General features: G+C 35.7%; 1 protein-coding gene across 4 annotated transcripts in view; it reads right to left on the bottom strand.

Moving 5' to 3' along the window:
* Positions 1-18,353, bottom strand: part of LOC575378 — a 34,288-nt gene extending 15,935 nt beyond the window's left edge. For 2 of the 4 annotated variants that reach the window (XM_011678085.2, XM_030991501.1), the window contains exons 1-3: positions 17,984-18,353; positions 8,502-8,542; positions 4,318-4,481 (exon numbers count right to left, since the gene is read on the bottom strand). In XM_011678085.2, the coding sequence (XP_011676387.2) occupies positions 4,318-4,481; positions 8,502-8,542; positions 17,984-18,019 (241 nt within the window). In that variant the 5' untranslated portion in view covers positions 18,020-18,353. The remainder of the gene's footprint in view (positions 1-4,317; positions 4,482-8,501; positions 8,543-17,983) is intronic. The other 2 variants (XM_011678086.2, XM_030991502.1) reach the window with 2 other exon arrangements.
* Positions 18,354-19,137: the final 784 nt, after the last annotated feature.

Genomic DNA, 19,137 nt, shown 5'->3' with positions numbered 1-19,137 from the left:
ATGTATAATGGGAGCTAGGAGGAATTGATCAGTGGAATATCTCCATACAATGGTGGAAAGATATCCATCTATTCAAAGGGAAGTTTATATGACGAGTAAGGTGGATGCATTGTTCCTGATCTAGATGCAATCCTAACCATGAAATGAAGAAGACTGCCCTTCCCCGTCCTCATATTACCGGGTTTGGCATCAATTCTTCAATATATGATATTTAATATAATATTCATGGTATTTGAGGCCTATTTGCTCATACCATTAAACAACTGAACATTCCCATTGCTAAAAGTGTGGACAATGTGAACCATGTGAAACAAAAAAATAGGAAAAAGGGAAAAAGAAAAGAAGTTATGATAATTTGATACATCGTGAAAATGATGCTTCCTTCAAGAAAGTTATTAATAAAAATGACCCCCCCCCCCCACCAAACACACACAAATGATGCGTTATAGTTTGTTTTTAATTCTTATCTGGGCAATTAAAATCAATTAATACCTAGACAGGATCTACCACAATCCCACTGTACAGGAGAAAATCAACAGCTGGTAAAAAAAATCTGGTGCACAGAAGATACCATCTAGTCATTCAGTCTATCACATCATCACATATCGTTGGAGATAATTGTGGAGCCATTTTCCCATTAAAAGAAACACCTCCATGTGTGAACTACATCAATATAAATCAAAGACCTAATTATAAAGTGAGGGGAGATGATAAAAGTGTCATGAAGTTTATCAATATAAAGGACTGCCGCCAGATTCTGGTATAACAAAAGAAGAAAATCCGAGACCTATCACCTAGATTCCATTTTATAATTCCACTTCCTTGTACCGGTACCTGCATTTCAACAGGTAGTACTGTACATTGACATGTTTTTTTCTATAAAGCACAAATGCTGTATTCACTGAATCTGCAAAAATGAAAAGAAAATCACTTCAATCATCTTGGCATATTTATCTGATAGTAGCAAAAGTTTCTGATTTTACAGAAAGCCAAAGCTATTTCCTGTTCTTGCTCCCCCCCCCTCCCCTTTCTCTCTCTCTCTCTCTCTCTCTCTTTCTCTCTCTGTCCGTCTGTCTGTCTGGCTATTTGTATGTCTGTCTGTCTATCTGCTGTTGACTTGTGGCAATCATATTAATAGGCAATCCTAAGTCACTAATAAAACATACTGCAATGTATTCTAAATATACATTTACAGTCCTAATTTACACCATTTAAGCCACACAGAAAACTAAACAAAATGATTGTTATGAGAAAACAAAACATATATGGCTATAATGGCTGAATGTCAATAAAAACAAAACAATATATAGAAAATACCCTCAACTACAAAGCAAAGAATCCATGCACTGCATGCATCAACATGCCCATAATCCTCAACCACATTCATTTTCTAAAATCTTCATATACAAAATCACACAACTTTCACTAAGCATGCAATCAAAACCAAAGTCTGCTTGATTTACGACTGAAATTACTTGTCATGTATGAAAACAGAAACCCAATCAGGTAAGCAATTACTTTGTTTGCTTCAATAATCTGTTTGCAATGTTGTATAAAGACGAAAGCAATTTACAATATGCTCAGGTATTTATTGCTGTATCAGTATGGCACGGGCTTGGCACCTCAATGAGTATGTACATCTATGAAAATGATTTTGAAATTGGAATATAGCCTCACTTTCAGGCCACAAAACATATTAATTATAATCTTGGAGCACAATCCAGGCTCTTTCAAAGGATTTGTTTTCAAACAGAAGAAATGAAAAAACCTTATTCCTACAAATGTGTCAATTTTCCTCCAGAAGTGTGTTTTTCACCTCAGTAATGCTTGCCTGAAAAATGGAAAACTTGCCATGCTGATAATAAGATCCTGCTTCACAATGGTATATCAATCTAGTCACATATAATTAATTCAACCTGGATGCTAGGCTATTACAACATGCATATACAATGTATATAGTTATGACAGTTATATTATTCAGGATTCAATCATGGTACCATTCTCATTGATCACATGCCATTATTGGAGATCAATGTTAATGGCGAGCAAATCCTCTCCCCTCGCATAGCTCTCATTAGCCTGGGATCCAGCCTTTACAACTCTTTTCTTTCTCATCTCTATCTCTTGCATTTGCGTCATTTTAACACATGCAGCTAACTGTCTGTTTGGAACTAGTAGTCAATAGTCAATTAATGCCCTTCTGGCTCCAAACAGACGATAAGTGCAGTAATGTGGTATCAGATTAAATCAGAATGGATTCTACTTGAATAATAACTTCTTTTTTTTAATTGCATGCTGCAGAAATTATATAATCTGCATTGGATAATGCTAGACCAGGCAACCCTCAGAAATTCTATGTTTTATGGTCAACACACCTCTGTGATCCTTCCCAAAAGACAAGTTTTCCCAAAGATTTAATTTGAATGGGGAAAAAAAAGAGAAGATGAGATGACTACATATGCAAGAGATGGGATGAAAATAAAAGACAAAAGAGCATTGATCACAGGCTACCAGTACCAGCTCAATATAATAACTAACACAGCAGCTGAGACAGTCATTAGTTCATTTGGGATGCTTTGTTATTTTATTTGGTGGGTATAAACAAACATACCAAGAGCATTATTGTGTTAACTGCACATGAATGCCTTTTCTCTTTTGTCTACCATTATTGCGTTCATTCACTCGCATCAAGCTTCACAAGCAGTGGGTTCTTTGTTCGTAACGACTGGATGACAATTTGATTCTCTAATCAACTTAATACGACTATCCCTTTAATCCTCTTTAATGGACAAAATTGAAAGGTATTAATAGAATAAAATATTAATAAGTTGGTAAAGTGCATATAGTAATCCCTATTATGTAGGCCTATACCCTAAATTGTAGGCTGGGTTTTTCCTCTTCCCAATAAAAATGTGTTTGAGTCTGAAACTATTAAAACTAATACCCTCAAAATTAGGAGTTAGTTTTGATTGGAAAAGCTATGGTAGTCTTTACAGCTCCAGACTCAAACATTTTCTTTCCTCGTGGATGGTTGGGGTGGAGGGTTGGGGTGGAGGGGAGGGGGGGGGGGGTTACAGTCAGACTAGAATACTTGAATACAGACTATTCATCAGTGCGCCTAATGTAAAAAGGTGAGCATGGGAATATACATGTATATATGTACAGTATTTTAAAACCCCACCTCCTATACATGTATCTGTAGAATATGAGCTCACTCAACCGACCAAATTTTCCTTTACTTCCCTTTCCCTACATTTTCATGATACAATGATCAAACAATGATCAAGCACAGATGACTAATATTTGTTTGTGGTTAGTGACGTTGCTAAAATCATACACTGTAAATGCAACTCGTAGAGCTTGTATCGCATTGTGGTATTACTGAAATATCGTAATTGTATAAATAAGTGCTGTTTGACGGCAAAGCAAAATTAATGAATTAATTTCATAGTGAGTATACGCTACTTGAACAGTTAGGAACATAAAACCCATGCTTGTGAACTTGGTATGGTATGGTATGAACAGCAGTTAATATTGGATGGTGGTATTAGTCTTGTCAACACACTCTGTATGTGTTAAAGTAATCCTGTTTGAATATGGAACATTTCACTAAAATATACAGATCTTATTATAAGGAAAAACTATTTTTCAAAAATGTTTTAAAAGGAAGAAGATAGTTGGTCCTAAGCTGCCTGTAAACAAATTAAGCGCCAATTTCTATATATAAAGATGGATCTTCATAATTTGTTGGTCTTTGAGTATGCATGAAATGAGATATAAACCTTTGCCTGAAATTTTAAGATAAAAAGGATAAAAAGGATGAAATCCAAAAGAATAACTGCAAGAAATCATCCCAAAGAAAGATTATCAGTTCTTAAATCAAAAGAATCCCCAATAGCATGAAAAGAAGTGTTGAACAGCAGTAATAGGAAAGTAATGAAAAGTGAAATACAAATCCCTAGTTTCTGAGCGATTAAGAAAACAGACCTCTTCCCTGATAACAAAAATTCAAAATAACTTGTGTAAAATACCCATATGAGAAGATTAAACCAAAGTTAAGAGCCAGAAGGGTGTAAACTCTTTGCAAAGTCACGTGAGCTAGCGCCCCTCTGGCTTCCAACGGAGGAAATGTGAAATGTTCCAAACTCAAACAGAATATTACAACCACATCAACCATCATCACACCAACAATGGATGGATGCAAATATATATGATGGAACCAAAACAAAATCTGTCATGATGGATAAATATCAAAAATGAAAAAAAATTTAAGGATAGTTTTTGATAATGACTCTCAGCCAGCGGCGTGTGTCTTACGAGCTTCTGGAAGAGGGGGCCCGGAGGGGATGAGGTTGAGTTCGATAGGGGTAGCGGAATGACTGGAAGAGGGGTCCGAACCTGGGTGCTTTTTGATGGGTCGTTTGGTATCTTTGGAGTGCGGGAGGACTATGGCTGCACCCTTCATTGCGAAGAAGCTCTCACTGTAGTAGAAGATAAGATAAAAGAGAGAAAAGGAGATTTCATAAATATCTGTCTCCTGATTTTAAAAAGATGATTTATATTTGGGTTATCATAATAATAATAATAATGATGGTGGCTTCTTATATAGCGCACATGTCCGTCACGTTGTGACGCTCCTGGTGCTGCCCCGATTATTACCCTGGCTTTAGCAAGGCAGCCACTGCGGCGCACTAGCATTTCAAGGAATTAATTCCTGCCAGGTACCCATTTACATCACCTGGGTTGAGTGTGGCAAATGTAGATCAATGTCTTGCCAAAGGACATTAGTGCCGCGGCGGGACTCGAACCACAGACCATAAGATCGACAGTCCGTCGATGTATCCACTCGACCACGACACCTCTACAATCATAATGATTCTATGCATGCATGAGACAGAACAATTTATATTGATGCCCCTAGATATATAATCTCATCTACCCAGAACCAGACGGCTGTTATCCCTGTATTGGATTACATAAATCGATGTATGGTGTGTTCAGAGCTAACAGACCATATATCATATACTTCTACATACTGCACATAATTCTATTTCCTGAAGTACAGTTGTATAGCCCCCTTGCAAATTTCGCTTTGGAATATGTGATATATATGATAAAGGTGATTTTATTAGATTGCTGAGACGACTTCACTTTGAGTTTGTGCTACTGCATAGGATTATAAAATATATTACAACAAATTGGAATAAACTAATATCAAATAAGCAATTAGTCAAAAGAAAAGCATTTCATAGTCTTTTACTAAATTTTAGAGAGATAATGGCAATAAAAGGAATGCCATTCAAAAGCAAATATTCTCAAACCAATATGAAGCCATGGTTTAGCTAGGTGTATGAAGAGAAAACTGATCCTTTTCATTAAAAGCAAAACAAAGACTGCTCGTTTAAGCCAACTGATAACAATTACTGGGAATGAAATAAAATGTGAATGGATTGTACATGTGAAGGTGAATATAATGATGAAAACAAGTCTACGCGGTTAGTTAAAAGGAAGACGTGACGGTACATCCTGAATCATTAATTATGCAATGCCGACCATGTCAGTTGTCAGCAAACTTGTGTTGCCATAGCAACTACTATAAATAGGCATTGCTATTTCCACCGAGGTAAGTGATTACTATAATAGAGATGACTAAAAACTGACATACAGTATGAATGATACACACTTTTGTCAGTGCATTTAGCAGTGTAATAACCTCTTTTTTCCCGTCTTTCTTTCATCTTAATATCTCTCTGCATTTTATGGCTTTCTTTTTACCACTTAATTTCACTCACGCTGACATTTTTTTTATACTGATTGTCCCTCACACATCTCTCTATCTCTCTTCTCTATCTCTCTCTCTCCATCTGTCCCACTTTGTTTACAAACACAAAAAAGTACACACCCCTCAATATCTACTCGTCCATATGGATAATGGACTGGAACTATTATATACCGATTACAAACCCACTCTAGATAGAAAGGACAATAGACTCATATCAAGCTGTCACGTAACCTAATTCTTTTAATTAAAACGGTATAACTCGGTGTATCGTCAATCATTCACTAGCTAAGTACATACTCCGTTGCCATGGCAAACACCTTTGGTATGCTGCCAAAACCAGGTTGACAATAGCAATTCGTGTGCATGATGTTGTGTCATTTTGAATTTATGCCATGATGTGGAGTTCTCAATGTATATATATCAGCAGCATTAAAGGATACGGTTCTAAAGTACTACATGTATTTCAATCTTATCTGAGCAAAATATGATAAAGGTTGAATTTTTGGTTCATGGGCAAATATAGAGTGCTTTAGAAAGATGTATTGGAAAGATTTCAGCAAAGAAGTTCAAATATAATCAAGCATTATTATTATTATTATTTTTTTTTTTGGAGGGGGGTGGTGGCTGTTGTCGTTGTGGCTGTGGTTTTTGTTGCTGTTGTTTGTTCTGTGGTTCATTCTGTTTGGCGAATGAATGTTGTCATATATGGCAATTACCAACAAGATTTCACTTTTCTATATAAGGGTCATTTTTCTTTTGATCTCATTTCCAATAACATCTTTGACTGATCTTATGTCTGTATAACTCTCAAAATACAAATAATATTTTTTTAAATCGTACCTTCAGAGATTTTTAGTTCCACCTCCCAGAAATTTGACAGGATTTTGTGAATACTTAAAATTTCAGCCACTGATAGTATGCACTTAACATGACAAAATTATTATGTGTTTCGTCATACATACTATTTACTCAAAACACGAGATGAATTATAATTGCACTTATTTAGCAGGCGATAGTGCTCAAGTCACTCATTCAAAGAGAAATATGGGGTGTACATGTAGATCTGATCTCTTGCCAAGACCTCATGCTATTTTAATCTCTGTTTGTAGATTTTATAAAATCAATGCCAATTTATACATTTATACATTCCATATATTTAAATTGCATTGTTATACTCCTGGCTGCATGGAACTTTAATAGTCAGGGATTCAGGAAGCATTCCTACAGCTCTATTTACAATTGAAACATGAGTGGACATTCTATTTCCTGATGAACAAAACAAAGTCAGGTTCAAACGTTCAAAGTACTTGAATTACTACAACTTACAGGAATATATATTTACAAGAAGTTTTCTGAATGTTCTTGTTCATTAGGCCCCAGTCCACAGTATTAATGTTTGGTTTACGTTTCATTAAGTAGTCCAAAATAGTGGAAAAACCTTTTTTTGAGCTTTAATCTTGAATATTTGAAGAAAATTATAGAAATTACATTCGACTAAGGATACAGGATTCAAAGTTTAAGCAGATCATGTAAACAGCAATTGTTTGAGGCTTATTATCATAAATGAAAATCTGCAAGTACAGCAATATCTGTTCACTACATCAGTGCGCTGTAAAAACAGGTGCATGAAATTTCTACAAAGTCAACAGAAATTTGAGTTGATTTATTTCTATGACCAAACAATTATCCACCTCTGCAATCAGAAAGAGCAAAGATTACTTCAAATATACACCCATTTTTATTACTACCTCAATGTAAATAGAATGAGAGTTATAATCATTGGCTGCCTGCAAGAAAGCCGTTAAATCTATTGACGATACATAGCTCTTATGTCCATCTTGCAGGCAGGCGACGATGAATAAAATGTGATCCACTAAAAATTCAACGTATGAAACAGACAAGTAAAGAATTGCAGGAAGCAGAATCGTTTTGCTTTATAGAATACACATTATGCACATGTTAAGCACAATCTACAAAAGATTCAGACTGTACTGAAAATTTACACAAGAATTATTATCAATCCTTCTGCAGGAAGTCAGAAAGGTGTCAATTCATACCCGTTAATGGAGAGTTAACGTCCTTATGGCTCTCAGCAGATGGTACACAGTATGCAATGGATATAAAGGAAGAAGGAGAAGGGGAAGGGGAAGGAGGAAAAGGAGGAGGAGGAGAAGGAGGAAGCAAAGGAGGAGAAATAGAAGAATGAAGAGAAGGAGAAAAAGGAAGGGAAGGAGGAGGAGAAGAAAAAGGAGGAGGAGAAGGAGGAGGCAAAGGAGAAGGAGAAGAAGGAAGAGAAGGAGAAGAAGGAAGGGAAGGAGATTAAGGAAGGGAAGGAGAAGAAGGAAGGGAAGGAGAAGAAGGAAGGGAAGGAGAAGAAGGAAGAGAAGGAGAAGAAGGAAGAGAAGGAGAAGGAAGAGAAGGAGAAGAAGGAGGAGAAGGAGAAGAAGGAAGAGAAGGAGAAGAAGGAAGGGAAGGAGAAGAAGGAAGGGAAGGAGAAGAAGGAAGGAAGGAGGAGGAGGATGAGAAGGAGAAAAGGAGGAGAAGGAGAAAAGGAGGAGAAGAAGGAGGAGAAGAAGAAAAAGAAGCAGAAGATGAAGAAAAAGAACAAAAAGAAGAAGAAGAAGAAGAAGGAGGAATAGAAGGAGAAGAAAAAAATTGAAGGAAGAAAAAAAAACGAAGAAGAAACAAACAAAAAGAGAAAAAGGTTTTGTATTCTTACCATCCTCTTTTTAGTCTTTCTTCAGCTTCATCATCATTATCCTGCAAGAGAGAAAGAGAGAGAGAAAAATTATTTCCTAATTCTATATGGACATATAATGAATTATTTTTTTCAATTGAGAGATTACTGTATATTCCAATACAGATACGAATTTAATAGAAGGAGGGTGCATTCTTTTTTTCATGTACATGTATGTGTAGCATTTGAAGCTGAAGTCATTCCTCACACAAAATAATCTTATTTAAATTAGAGTTTTTTTCTTCCAATCTATTACATTCAAATTATCTGACAACTTCCTCGGTGACCACCTGCCCATGAAGAATGCCTTTGTTGTTTCTTTGTCATAGTAATATTTACAGACCACATCTACAACCATGGAGATAAAGTACACCAATAATAAGGGTAAATTACTTTTTTGTTAATAATTTTTTTTAAATACAAAAAAACCTTTCCCTTTCCGTGGAGTAACTGTCTCAGCTAAACCTTACATAGCATTAGCAACCACCTGTACATAAAGACCAGAGGCCTCTTTATAATGTCTGTAGTATTGATATTTCAAATTGCATTTTTTAAACCCATACTGATGTCAGTTACTTTTAGGACATCAACAATTTTGGACTGGATAATGTTGTGCTTAAAATAACCCAGCCATACACCTAGGATTAGCAAATAGTAATCTGAGATCACTTTAACAATAGAGACAGCAAAGATTGGAATGCAAATTGAGGTCATTATGGGTGAGTTTTTTTTTACTTAGCAAAGATGTATACATAGAAAGACAAAAATCAATAAAGAGTCTGAGGCTATGAACTGAATCCAGAAGCTCAACAACTTATGACAAAGCCTTAGATTTTACGGTTGTGCTTCCGTTCTGGAATAGATTAAATGATGATTACCTGTTTAATAGAACCACCCCCCCCCCCCCCCCCCCCCCGTTAGAAAAAGCTAAAGTTGATTCACATCTTTAACATCCTTCTGGCTCTGAAGTTCTGAACACAAAACATTTTTCTGAGCTACATAGATACATGGAGTTTTGCACAAGTTTTAACTTTTGCTTTGTTAGTTTGTAAATACTTTTTGTTTATTCGCTTTGTATCTTATGAAAAGGTGCTTTATAAATGAAATATTATATATACTCAGCATGCTTTCCCTATACACTCCAACAACAACAATAATAGATACAGAACAAAACCACTTTTTTTTCCTGGAACGGTGACATAAATGACAATTAGATGTAAAATCACCCTTGATACACTAACATCGCAGCCGTGTAGGTATATTGATCAATATTAAACAGAGTAAAAAAAACTATAACAGCAGAATAATGAGGTAATAACTTAATCATAGATTACATAGCAACCTCGGTCGTTGTGTATCTTGTTATGAAACATAATAACACGTAATTGGACAACGCATTCAAGGTTTTCTAAGAATATCCACAATCAACATACGACCAAATACAACACACGTTTTGCAAGCTGGCAGCTGTATGAATATTATGAGTTGATTTGGTTACAATTTGATATGATGAATAACTTTATTATCTCTGTTTTTGTTTTTAAAAAAGGAAATGATAAAAATCTTTCACTTTTTTTCAGAGTTATAATTACATTAAGGATCCATATTTACATGTTTGAAAGTAAAGGGAAAGTGATTTAAACTTAATTGGATAATTATATATCAGTTGTTGTTTTTTATTTTATTTTGTTTTTGTTGTTACACAATGTAAATTCTACTAAGGCACTCTATCCTTACTCCTTGCTGAAAATCTTCAGATTTTGTTGGAAATTTTCTCAGCTCACCATCCATTCCTCTCAGTACAATTACCTATACCCATCAGATGTCAGGTTTCAAGTTCCGACTTTATTTTCTGGAGGCTCTATTCAGAGTCTGACCGAATATAAATATGTTTAAATATAGCTCAAATTTAATTTCCTTTCTATTTCTATCAAAATGTAGAGAGACTATAATGAACTCTGATAGTGTCCAATGATATTTCAAGACCCTAACTCATGTTCTATATCCATACTAGAATAACCCGAGCCCAAATCAATTACAGCCTCCCGTCGCATGTAGCTCTCCTTTATTAGAAAAATATGTGGTATGATGAGGAGTCACCTCCGCTCGTATCAATATCCTTTATGAAAATGAAGTCTAAATGGTAAACTTCAAATACCTCCCAGCTGGGTACGAAATGAAATTATTGGCGGGAGTGACTCAAGGAGGTTACATGAACTAGACAGAGACAGATGCCGAACGCTAATAAAGGACCATAGACGGGCCAGGTGTAAGTGTTGGTCACGGACCTTTAGAATTAGGGTGTCAGGAAAAGTTCAAGGATAAGGTGTTGCCAATTTGAAGGGTGAGGAGTTTTTTTGTTAATTATCTAGTGATGACAGCCCACATTTGCACCTCGTCTTTTGATAAATCAGATCAGATTGGAGTAAAATCATTTTCATATGAAGTTGTCAGCTTTGAAAGTATCTCCAATATCTGCAGAGTGCCAGAAGGACATAGACTCTGACATGTAAAATGTTTGGACTTCTGCCTTTCTGGCTCTCAGCAGACTTTCAACGATGGATAGATCATTTTATCATGAAATTTAATTAACACTTCTTCTGCACGGGATGAGAATTTTAAAACAAATCCTAGTAGTCACCACTAAAATATGAACAATTACTAACGCTTTATAAGCCTTCATGTAAAGTTCGAATGTACACTGTGGAAAATGTTTGCTTTTTATGGAGTCACCATAGCAGTACACAGTGTCATTCCATTGCAAACGATTCTTGTAAGATTGGTGTAAATTCTGACTGAAGGATTTCTTATTCCAAACAAAAACCCAAAACAAAGCAAAACAAAAGAAAGAAAACAACAAAGAAGTAATTTCCTTTTGACACTGCATGGGCACTCCTCTAGAATGAAACTTTAAGGCTATTGATACAGACCATGGACCTACCTACTACGGACCATGGGTGAACCTCTATAGACTGGCTGGGGCAAGGTAAGACACCAACCCTGGACATTCTACCAAAGGACACATATGGGTTACACTTGCACTTTTCAGGGTCCCTCAACCTTCACACTTTCTCCACAGAGATGTATCTCTTCTCTTAAATCACATTTTCCGGGAGTTAGGCCGGTGTCAATGTCACGTTTTCGTCAGAATTAATTGCATATCATTGAAAACAGGTGCTTTTATTATGTTTGCAAACCCTACATGCTTCCAGAGTGCAGCCCTGCTCGAAACCTTCCTGATGGAAAACAAATATTTGAAGGTCTCATCACTGGAGGAGGTGGAGGTGAGGATGGGCAGAGGTGATGGCAAAGAATAATAAAGGAAGGGAAGATGATGATGAAGTTACAATGAATATGACAACAATGATGATGATGGTGATAAAGATAATGAAGGTGATGAAGATAATGATGATGATGATGATGATGATGATTATAATTATTGCTATTATTATGACTAATGAAGGTTATGGTGATGATGATGATGATGATGATGGTGATTAAGATGATGAAAATGATGATGACAATGCTGATTATGACAATGATGATTATGACAATGATTATGATGGTGATGAAAAAACAGAAGAAATTAAGGAAAAAAGAGGGAGGTGAAACAAATGTTTGAAGGCCTTAACCATTAATTAATTAAGTTTGGAGGAAAAAAATATCTATTAAACCATTTGATCATTATTCAGGAAGAGGAATCACACTTATTTCACTAAAAATGAGGTAAGTGGGTTAAAGAGGACTGGATGGGGAATGAGTAGAGCTGTCCTCTAGGGATGCATTCCCATTAGCCTTAACAATCTTGAGCTTAAAGGAATAGTTGAGTTCTTGTTTAAGATCGCAAATGCCTTCAAAATGCTTGGTTATTGCTCTCATTCTTATTTATGGCATTTCTAGTGCTCTTTCCAATTTAAAGATAAAGACCAGTTCTGGTCATGCGATTGCATTGTGAAAGAAACGTTGTGGAATCGATCAGAAAAGGTTGATCATCTAGCATATAAGTATTGGTGTGTACTGCAAGGTTCTGGAATCATCAAAATGATATGAAATTTGGCCCAGTCTTGGTAAAATTAAAAGCACTGTACACAGAAAGATGTATATGGCACTACGCGACACGTGCGCGATATCTACCGTTATCCAGTACAAAAATGTATCATCACGTATTATCTTACCCAAAAAATATTTTGTGAAGTGCCCTCTGCAACAAAACTCAACTGTCCCTTTAAGATATTAGACTGATCAGCACTCTCCCCCCCAAAATCTTGTGTTTGAAGTTCCCAAATGAAGTATTAATTTTCCCAGAATCAAGGCTCTCTTTAAAATTCTGGCTAATGAAAACCAGCCTACGTAGGGTTGTCCTCCCTCGATCCTGGTGACTGCACTTTTGTCACCTTCCGTCCCTAGGGGCTTTAGGGATCTCAAGACGGAGATAACGAGTCTTGATTGAAAGTGACTATCGGTCAGAAGATGGGGCAGACCTGGGAGCCACCTCATTTGGGTTACCGTAATATGTATGAACTCACACCAACCGATTACAATACCTGTAATACGGAGAGTAGTTGTTTTTTTGAGGCAGATAACTTTTAACCTGTTTTATAGATACTCGTTTCCATGCATTTTTACATTTTACAGGCATTTGTACAAGTTCAATCAATTTTAAAATATTCTGTTAAACAAAATTTATTGATGTACAAGACTGTCCATTTTTCTTTCTAATTCACTATGAAAAATAAATAGATAAGCTTATTTCAGTATAGGCCTGTTTATTAAGGAGTGAGCAATGGTGATTTTTTAATTTTTTCCAGAATATGATGAGGCGTGGTCACAAGTACCATTCAAATTACACACAAAGAAGACACAATTTGAGCTCTTTAATTCGGTTTGGATTTTGATCAAACCTGAGTGGGTGTTTTTGTAATGTACCCAACCATTGTTGGAGAAATTAATAAATTTTAAGCATAGGATATATATGCTCTTGTTTATTTACTTTATCACCTTGTTTTTGTAGGTTTGTAAACAGAGTGGGTGCTTTTTGCAATGGCCATATTTGCTAATTCAAAATCAAATACAGGAACTATTTTCTTTGATGCGAAACCACATAAGCAGCCGATTGCATTTCTACAAATTCATGGTTATTCACACTTTCCTGTCGAAGGATTTTCCATTGTGATAAAACCCTGACCAGGTATTTGGCATTCCAACTTGTGTCATTGAATACAATAAAGGCCGCTCCGATGATGCCAAAATGTCAACAAAACCATAAAACCGTTTGCTGAGAGTCAAAGGGTTGTTTTATCATATACTTTCACATGTAATTAATATCCTTCTAGCACTTAGGAGACAAAAGTACCTATAGAAATTAATGAGAGAATCCTCAAGGATTGCAACGTGTATGGTTACCGGTATGTAAAATTAGGCTTGGTATAGTGATGCCTACAAAGTCAACAAGACCATAAAAATATATTACAAACAATAAAAATATAATATTACAAAATTAATGAAAGCATTCTCTATTAACGCTTGTCAGAAATAAATCACTGTCAGGTTAGTCTATAAAGAAGTCCTTCTAATGCAAGACAATAATATTGTAAACTACATTTAATGAAAAATTCTCTATATAACTAAGCCGATTTGTCATCAAAGTCAGACTGAATTTGTTCATGATTCGTTTTAATTATGCAAGATGATTAACTAGCCTAAAATATAATCAAATTAATGAAAGAATTCTCCAGCCTAATCTCCCTACTATCAACCATTGGTGACAGATTTATGTGTTTAAGAGACCTTTTTTATGCAAGATAGTATATTTTAATTAATTACCGGCATGATTGAAAAGTAGAGAAACTGAAACAACAAAAAAGATTTTAATCTACATAGAAACCAGCTCCATAAGGCCAAAAGGGCATACACATGTATATAATTAGCTGTTATGAAAGAGAAATCAAGGTCACACGTAATTTGTTCTGACTTGTACAGGTTGTTATTCTAATGATTATTCTAGACATACATACATGTAGGTTATATACACTGTACTGTAAAGTTTGAAGTTTATTCATTTCAATAGACCAGTTCACGGTTAGCACCTTACTGCAATGACCCCGAATATCCACAGATCTTCAAAACATGAAGAGGTCCCACTTTGTACATTTTGAAATAATCACTCCTATAGCGATGGAGGTGCTTTATAAATAGCCTTTGTTCCCCCTTTTCAAAGAATACTTCCACCTGTGTACCATGGAGTGCACTGAATGTGCATGAATGAATAATGTTACATAATTTTCATGAGCACGTATCCAGTATTTCGTCTCCGTGTATTTCAAAATTTGTTCTGCAATGACCTTTATCTGCTCATGCTCAGACTGCAACCGTGAACTGGCTTATTACCTGTAAACTTTATTTATGAATACTAAACATACTTTCTACAGACAGCTAATAGGCCATTAATTTAATGCCCCTATGTAATTGAATATGCAGATAATGCTTCTGACTTTTTGTGGTTCTTATTTAGTTATCTTGACCTTTTTACAACCTTAGACCAGCCCTATTGCAGGGTTCCACACAAATTTTAGCTGGCACCAGGTAAGGAACAAGAGAATGTGAAAAAAGAATACAACCGGCCAGATTCTGGACTAGCACTGTAAGGCCTACACCAACACAGCAAAAGTCTATGTCACAAATCTTATACCCATAACATTATTTATAGCTGAATAAATACATTCATTTCGATTTGGGTGGAAAAAAATCCACCTCATTTTGCATGCTGATTGCCATATGCAGTTTGCCCGCCATTAAAATCACTCCCTGTTGCTTTTGCACAGCACTTCTGAGAACAAACTCTTATTATTGACACATGACGAGCAAACTGAAAGCAGTCTTATTTTTTTCCTTCAATTTCTTTCCGCTTGTTAGCTACAAAAATAAGAATTTTGTCTCAAATGCAAATATGAAAGAGAGACAAGGACATGTTACTTTAGCACACAGCAGTTTCTATCATTGATTGTGAACATACGGCTTGATCGTGCAAAACATGTACAATGTCATAAATATTAATACGAAAATCAATATCATTTATTGTATGCAGGACTCAGCATATATTATTATGTAATATACATGTAGGTAAACCTACAATGTTAACTCATTGATGCATTTTGTTACAACTGTATACTCAATATACTGTAGATGAGCCATTAATTTGATGTATGTTTAATGAATTCCATTCATCTTTGGGCGTGTTCATGCTTCACTTTTTCTGGCCAGAATCAGGCATCTGTTACGCGTTTAGTTTAAAACACGGTTGCGTCCATGCTTACTTTTGTAGAATCACCGAAAAACGGTGATCACGATCGCCGATCGTAAACTCACAAAAAGATGCGTTTACAATTTGTAAACGCGTTTAAATGGGGTCAACGCACTGACCTCTAGTGGGTCTACGTAGCATGCACAGTGAAGGTTTGCGAATCCAGCTGGAAGACCAATTAAGGCCACACACGGAGAATTGCCTCGATGAGCCAGAGAAGTAAGCATGAACAGTACACCGTGGAACTGCGATCACGATGAGCGTTTATGATGAGCGTTTCCGATCCCTCACTCTACCTTCACTTTTAAAGCATGAACGCGCCCTTTGTCAGTCAGACACTATGATAATACATCTATTCTCTATTACGCCTCAGTGTCAGGCAGTGCCGGGCTCTAATGGAGCAAATCAAAACAGCATTAATATCCCATCAGGGAGTAGTCGATTCCATTACAGTAGATTGATGAGAGCAGAACGATTCTACTCGCAGACAAGAACTAATTAAATCAATATAACATGGTGGTTTTAAAGATAAATATTCATCAATTATGAGATAACAAACAGCTTAATGCAGGTGTAAGTCTGTGTTGGATGGATTCATGTGTGGTGTGATTGTAAAGTATACTGGTTGGTATTGATGGAAATAACAGGAAAATGTACTTACAGAGGCTTATTTTGATCAGTGTACAGTATATTACCACATCGAGGTATATATATCTTACATACAAAGTATAAAATAATGCATTTGGTCAAATTTGTAGCATGAATGTGTATGGGGCTACAATGTACAATATGTATGAAGCTTAAAAATAACCCTATCATTAAAATTTTGTGAGGCTTTCTTCCTAAATCCAACTGCAGGATTTTCAGCAATAGTTGTAGATCATCGATCAATTTTCCTTCTTTATAAAGTTAACCACACTGACATGACGACTAGAAAAATGGAAATAAGCTTTCATAAGAAATTGTCCTGATTTCCTTTCATAGAAATATTCAGTTGATGTATTAGTTTGTTTTTAAAACCTAGCGCTCCAAAATTTTGTTGGAAATGTTTTGGCCCCATTTTCTTTCCAATCTCCTAGACTACTAATTAATGACGCAGTTACTTGAAATCTTTTGAATCAATATGTACATATACAAAAGGTGTTTACACACATGTTCACTAATAATGGGGGTTAATGGACTTTGGACATTTTAAAAGCAACTTCATAAAATGTTATGGTTTTTGATAAGATTGTTTACAAAGGAGGTTTCACTCTCAAAGAAACTGAACCCGATGATTAAAATATGACGCAGAGAGCCAGCTTCAATTTTCAATAACATGATATAAAGTCAACATACATGTATTGTCTGTTGTAAGTCAGAAGGGCATTCATTTCATGTCAAATAATAACTGTTAATATTAATATCTTTCTGGCTCTCAGTAGAGGCTATCTAAATCACAAATCGCTATGAGACTACAGCATTTAAATACTATGCATGTTTCTTTCTTTGGTGCAATGCTTTGTCAAGTACTCAAATTGCTGTTCAAGTAAAAACAAACAATCTAAATTTCATAAAATTTCTGGAAGGACAGTACGTTGCTTGGAATATAGATACTTTGTTTTTTGACAGTTGGGTAAAACTTAAGGGCGTGGTTTGTGAACTTGGAAGAAAATTAACTCTTTGCATGCACAAAATGGGTAGTCCCTGTACTAAGTCTATGGAAATGAGAGAATTTGGTAGTTAAAATAATGGGTCAACAAGTGTTCAAAAAGGGAAATAATTAAGATATATGTAAACTTGTTTAAAATGCCCTACGCACATTATAGCTTATAGTACATTGATTCAATTTTAAATGTTGTAATGTATATATTATTTTTCTTGTCTCAGGATAATTAAATTATGGAGGCACTAGAAAATTATTCTCATAAATGTTACTATCTACATGTATAGGCTTACAAAGGAAATACTTTTAACAAAAAATATCATAACTATGATCAAGGTAATGTACTGGTAAATGTACCCAAAGTAGCTGCCAGAGGTATCAACCTGGAAAGTCTATCTACAATGTATAATTGTATATATACGCAAGCCATTAAATAATCTATACAAAAATAATAATAATAGCAAGAAAGAACAGATCGGTATCCTATATATCAAGAGAGAGCGTGGTTTCTCCACTTACACTTACAAGGATACTGTTTTCTGAGGATGATGGCATTGCAGGAACTCCTCAGGCAAGTTCACAAGATTAATCCAGTTTAAAATAATTCCTCATAATATCCATTTCTTGGTTCCTAGAGCACTGGCAGAGATCACCTACAGCAGCCAATGGTTAATGGTTCAACCACGACCGACACTCCAGAATGAATGAATGAACTAACTGTCGCACAGGTAAATTCTCTTCGTACACCAACCAACCAGCATATGAGCTAACAACGTGAGCCGAAGAATCCTGCCACCACCAACCAGGCAATGAGCATTACCAGTATAATATAATGTCAGGCAGTCAGTGTCTACAATAACAAAACCGGGCTGCATGCATATGATCAGCAGACCAAGCAATCACAAGTCTATTGACAAGAAGTCTGCTAGCCTCTTTAAAATTCAGACCCACTTCTGATTATTGCGATCAAAAAATGGCAGATAAGATAATGAGTTATGGGTAGGTCAAAGTCAATGGGGTACGTAATATGTGCAAAATGTTGCTTTAATATTATGCCACCTTCTAGCAGGTTGGTTGTGAGTTTGGTATAAATATTATGCAATAAAAACTGTCTATTAAGACCCCTCAAGGGAAACACAAATTAATGGTCATTAAAAGCAGGTGGTCTTTATTTAAAGGTTCCCTGATATTCATGTTTTAAAACATCAAATATGATCTTTATCAACAGGTGGTTTTCACAAAAGGACATTTGACTGTATTGTTCATGGGGAAAAAATACACGGGGGCTCGGGTGAACTAGCCCCGAAATGCCCGAGAGCCCCCGAAAGTCATAAAAGAGCCCCCAACACTTTACATAGAGTCCAATGCAAAACAAATTAAAGAGTGTAATTTTAATGCAAGCAAGATTGAAAAGCAGCCCCCCAAATTTGTTAAATATTTTTTTCCCTGGTACTATTGTTGAAATATACATTTCACACTGTAATCAAATGAAATATTTGGGTGGGTTATTTTTAGGTTAATTAAAATGAAACACCCATCACTTTTAACTCCTCTCCTTTGTTTTAATTACAATTGTCTGTTTCATAATTCTTAACTTAATCCTAGACATCAACAGAAAAGAAAGACGAATCAAGCAATTCATGAACTAGGGTCTGCAAAGCAAGACCAGACAG

This window comes from Strongylocentrotus purpuratus, unplaced genomic scaffold (genome assembly GCF_000002235.5).
Source record: "Strongylocentrotus purpuratus isolate Spur 01 unplaced genomic scaffold, Spur_5.0 spur5_scaffold_2, whole genome shotgun sequence".
NCBI classification, from domain to species: domain Eukaryota; kingdom Metazoa; phylum Echinodermata; class Echinoidea; order Camarodonta; family Strongylocentrotidae; genus Strongylocentrotus; species Strongylocentrotus purpuratus.
The sequence above is the reverse complement of the archived record's forward strand: the minus strand, read 5'-3'. Positions and strand labels throughout refer to the sequence as shown.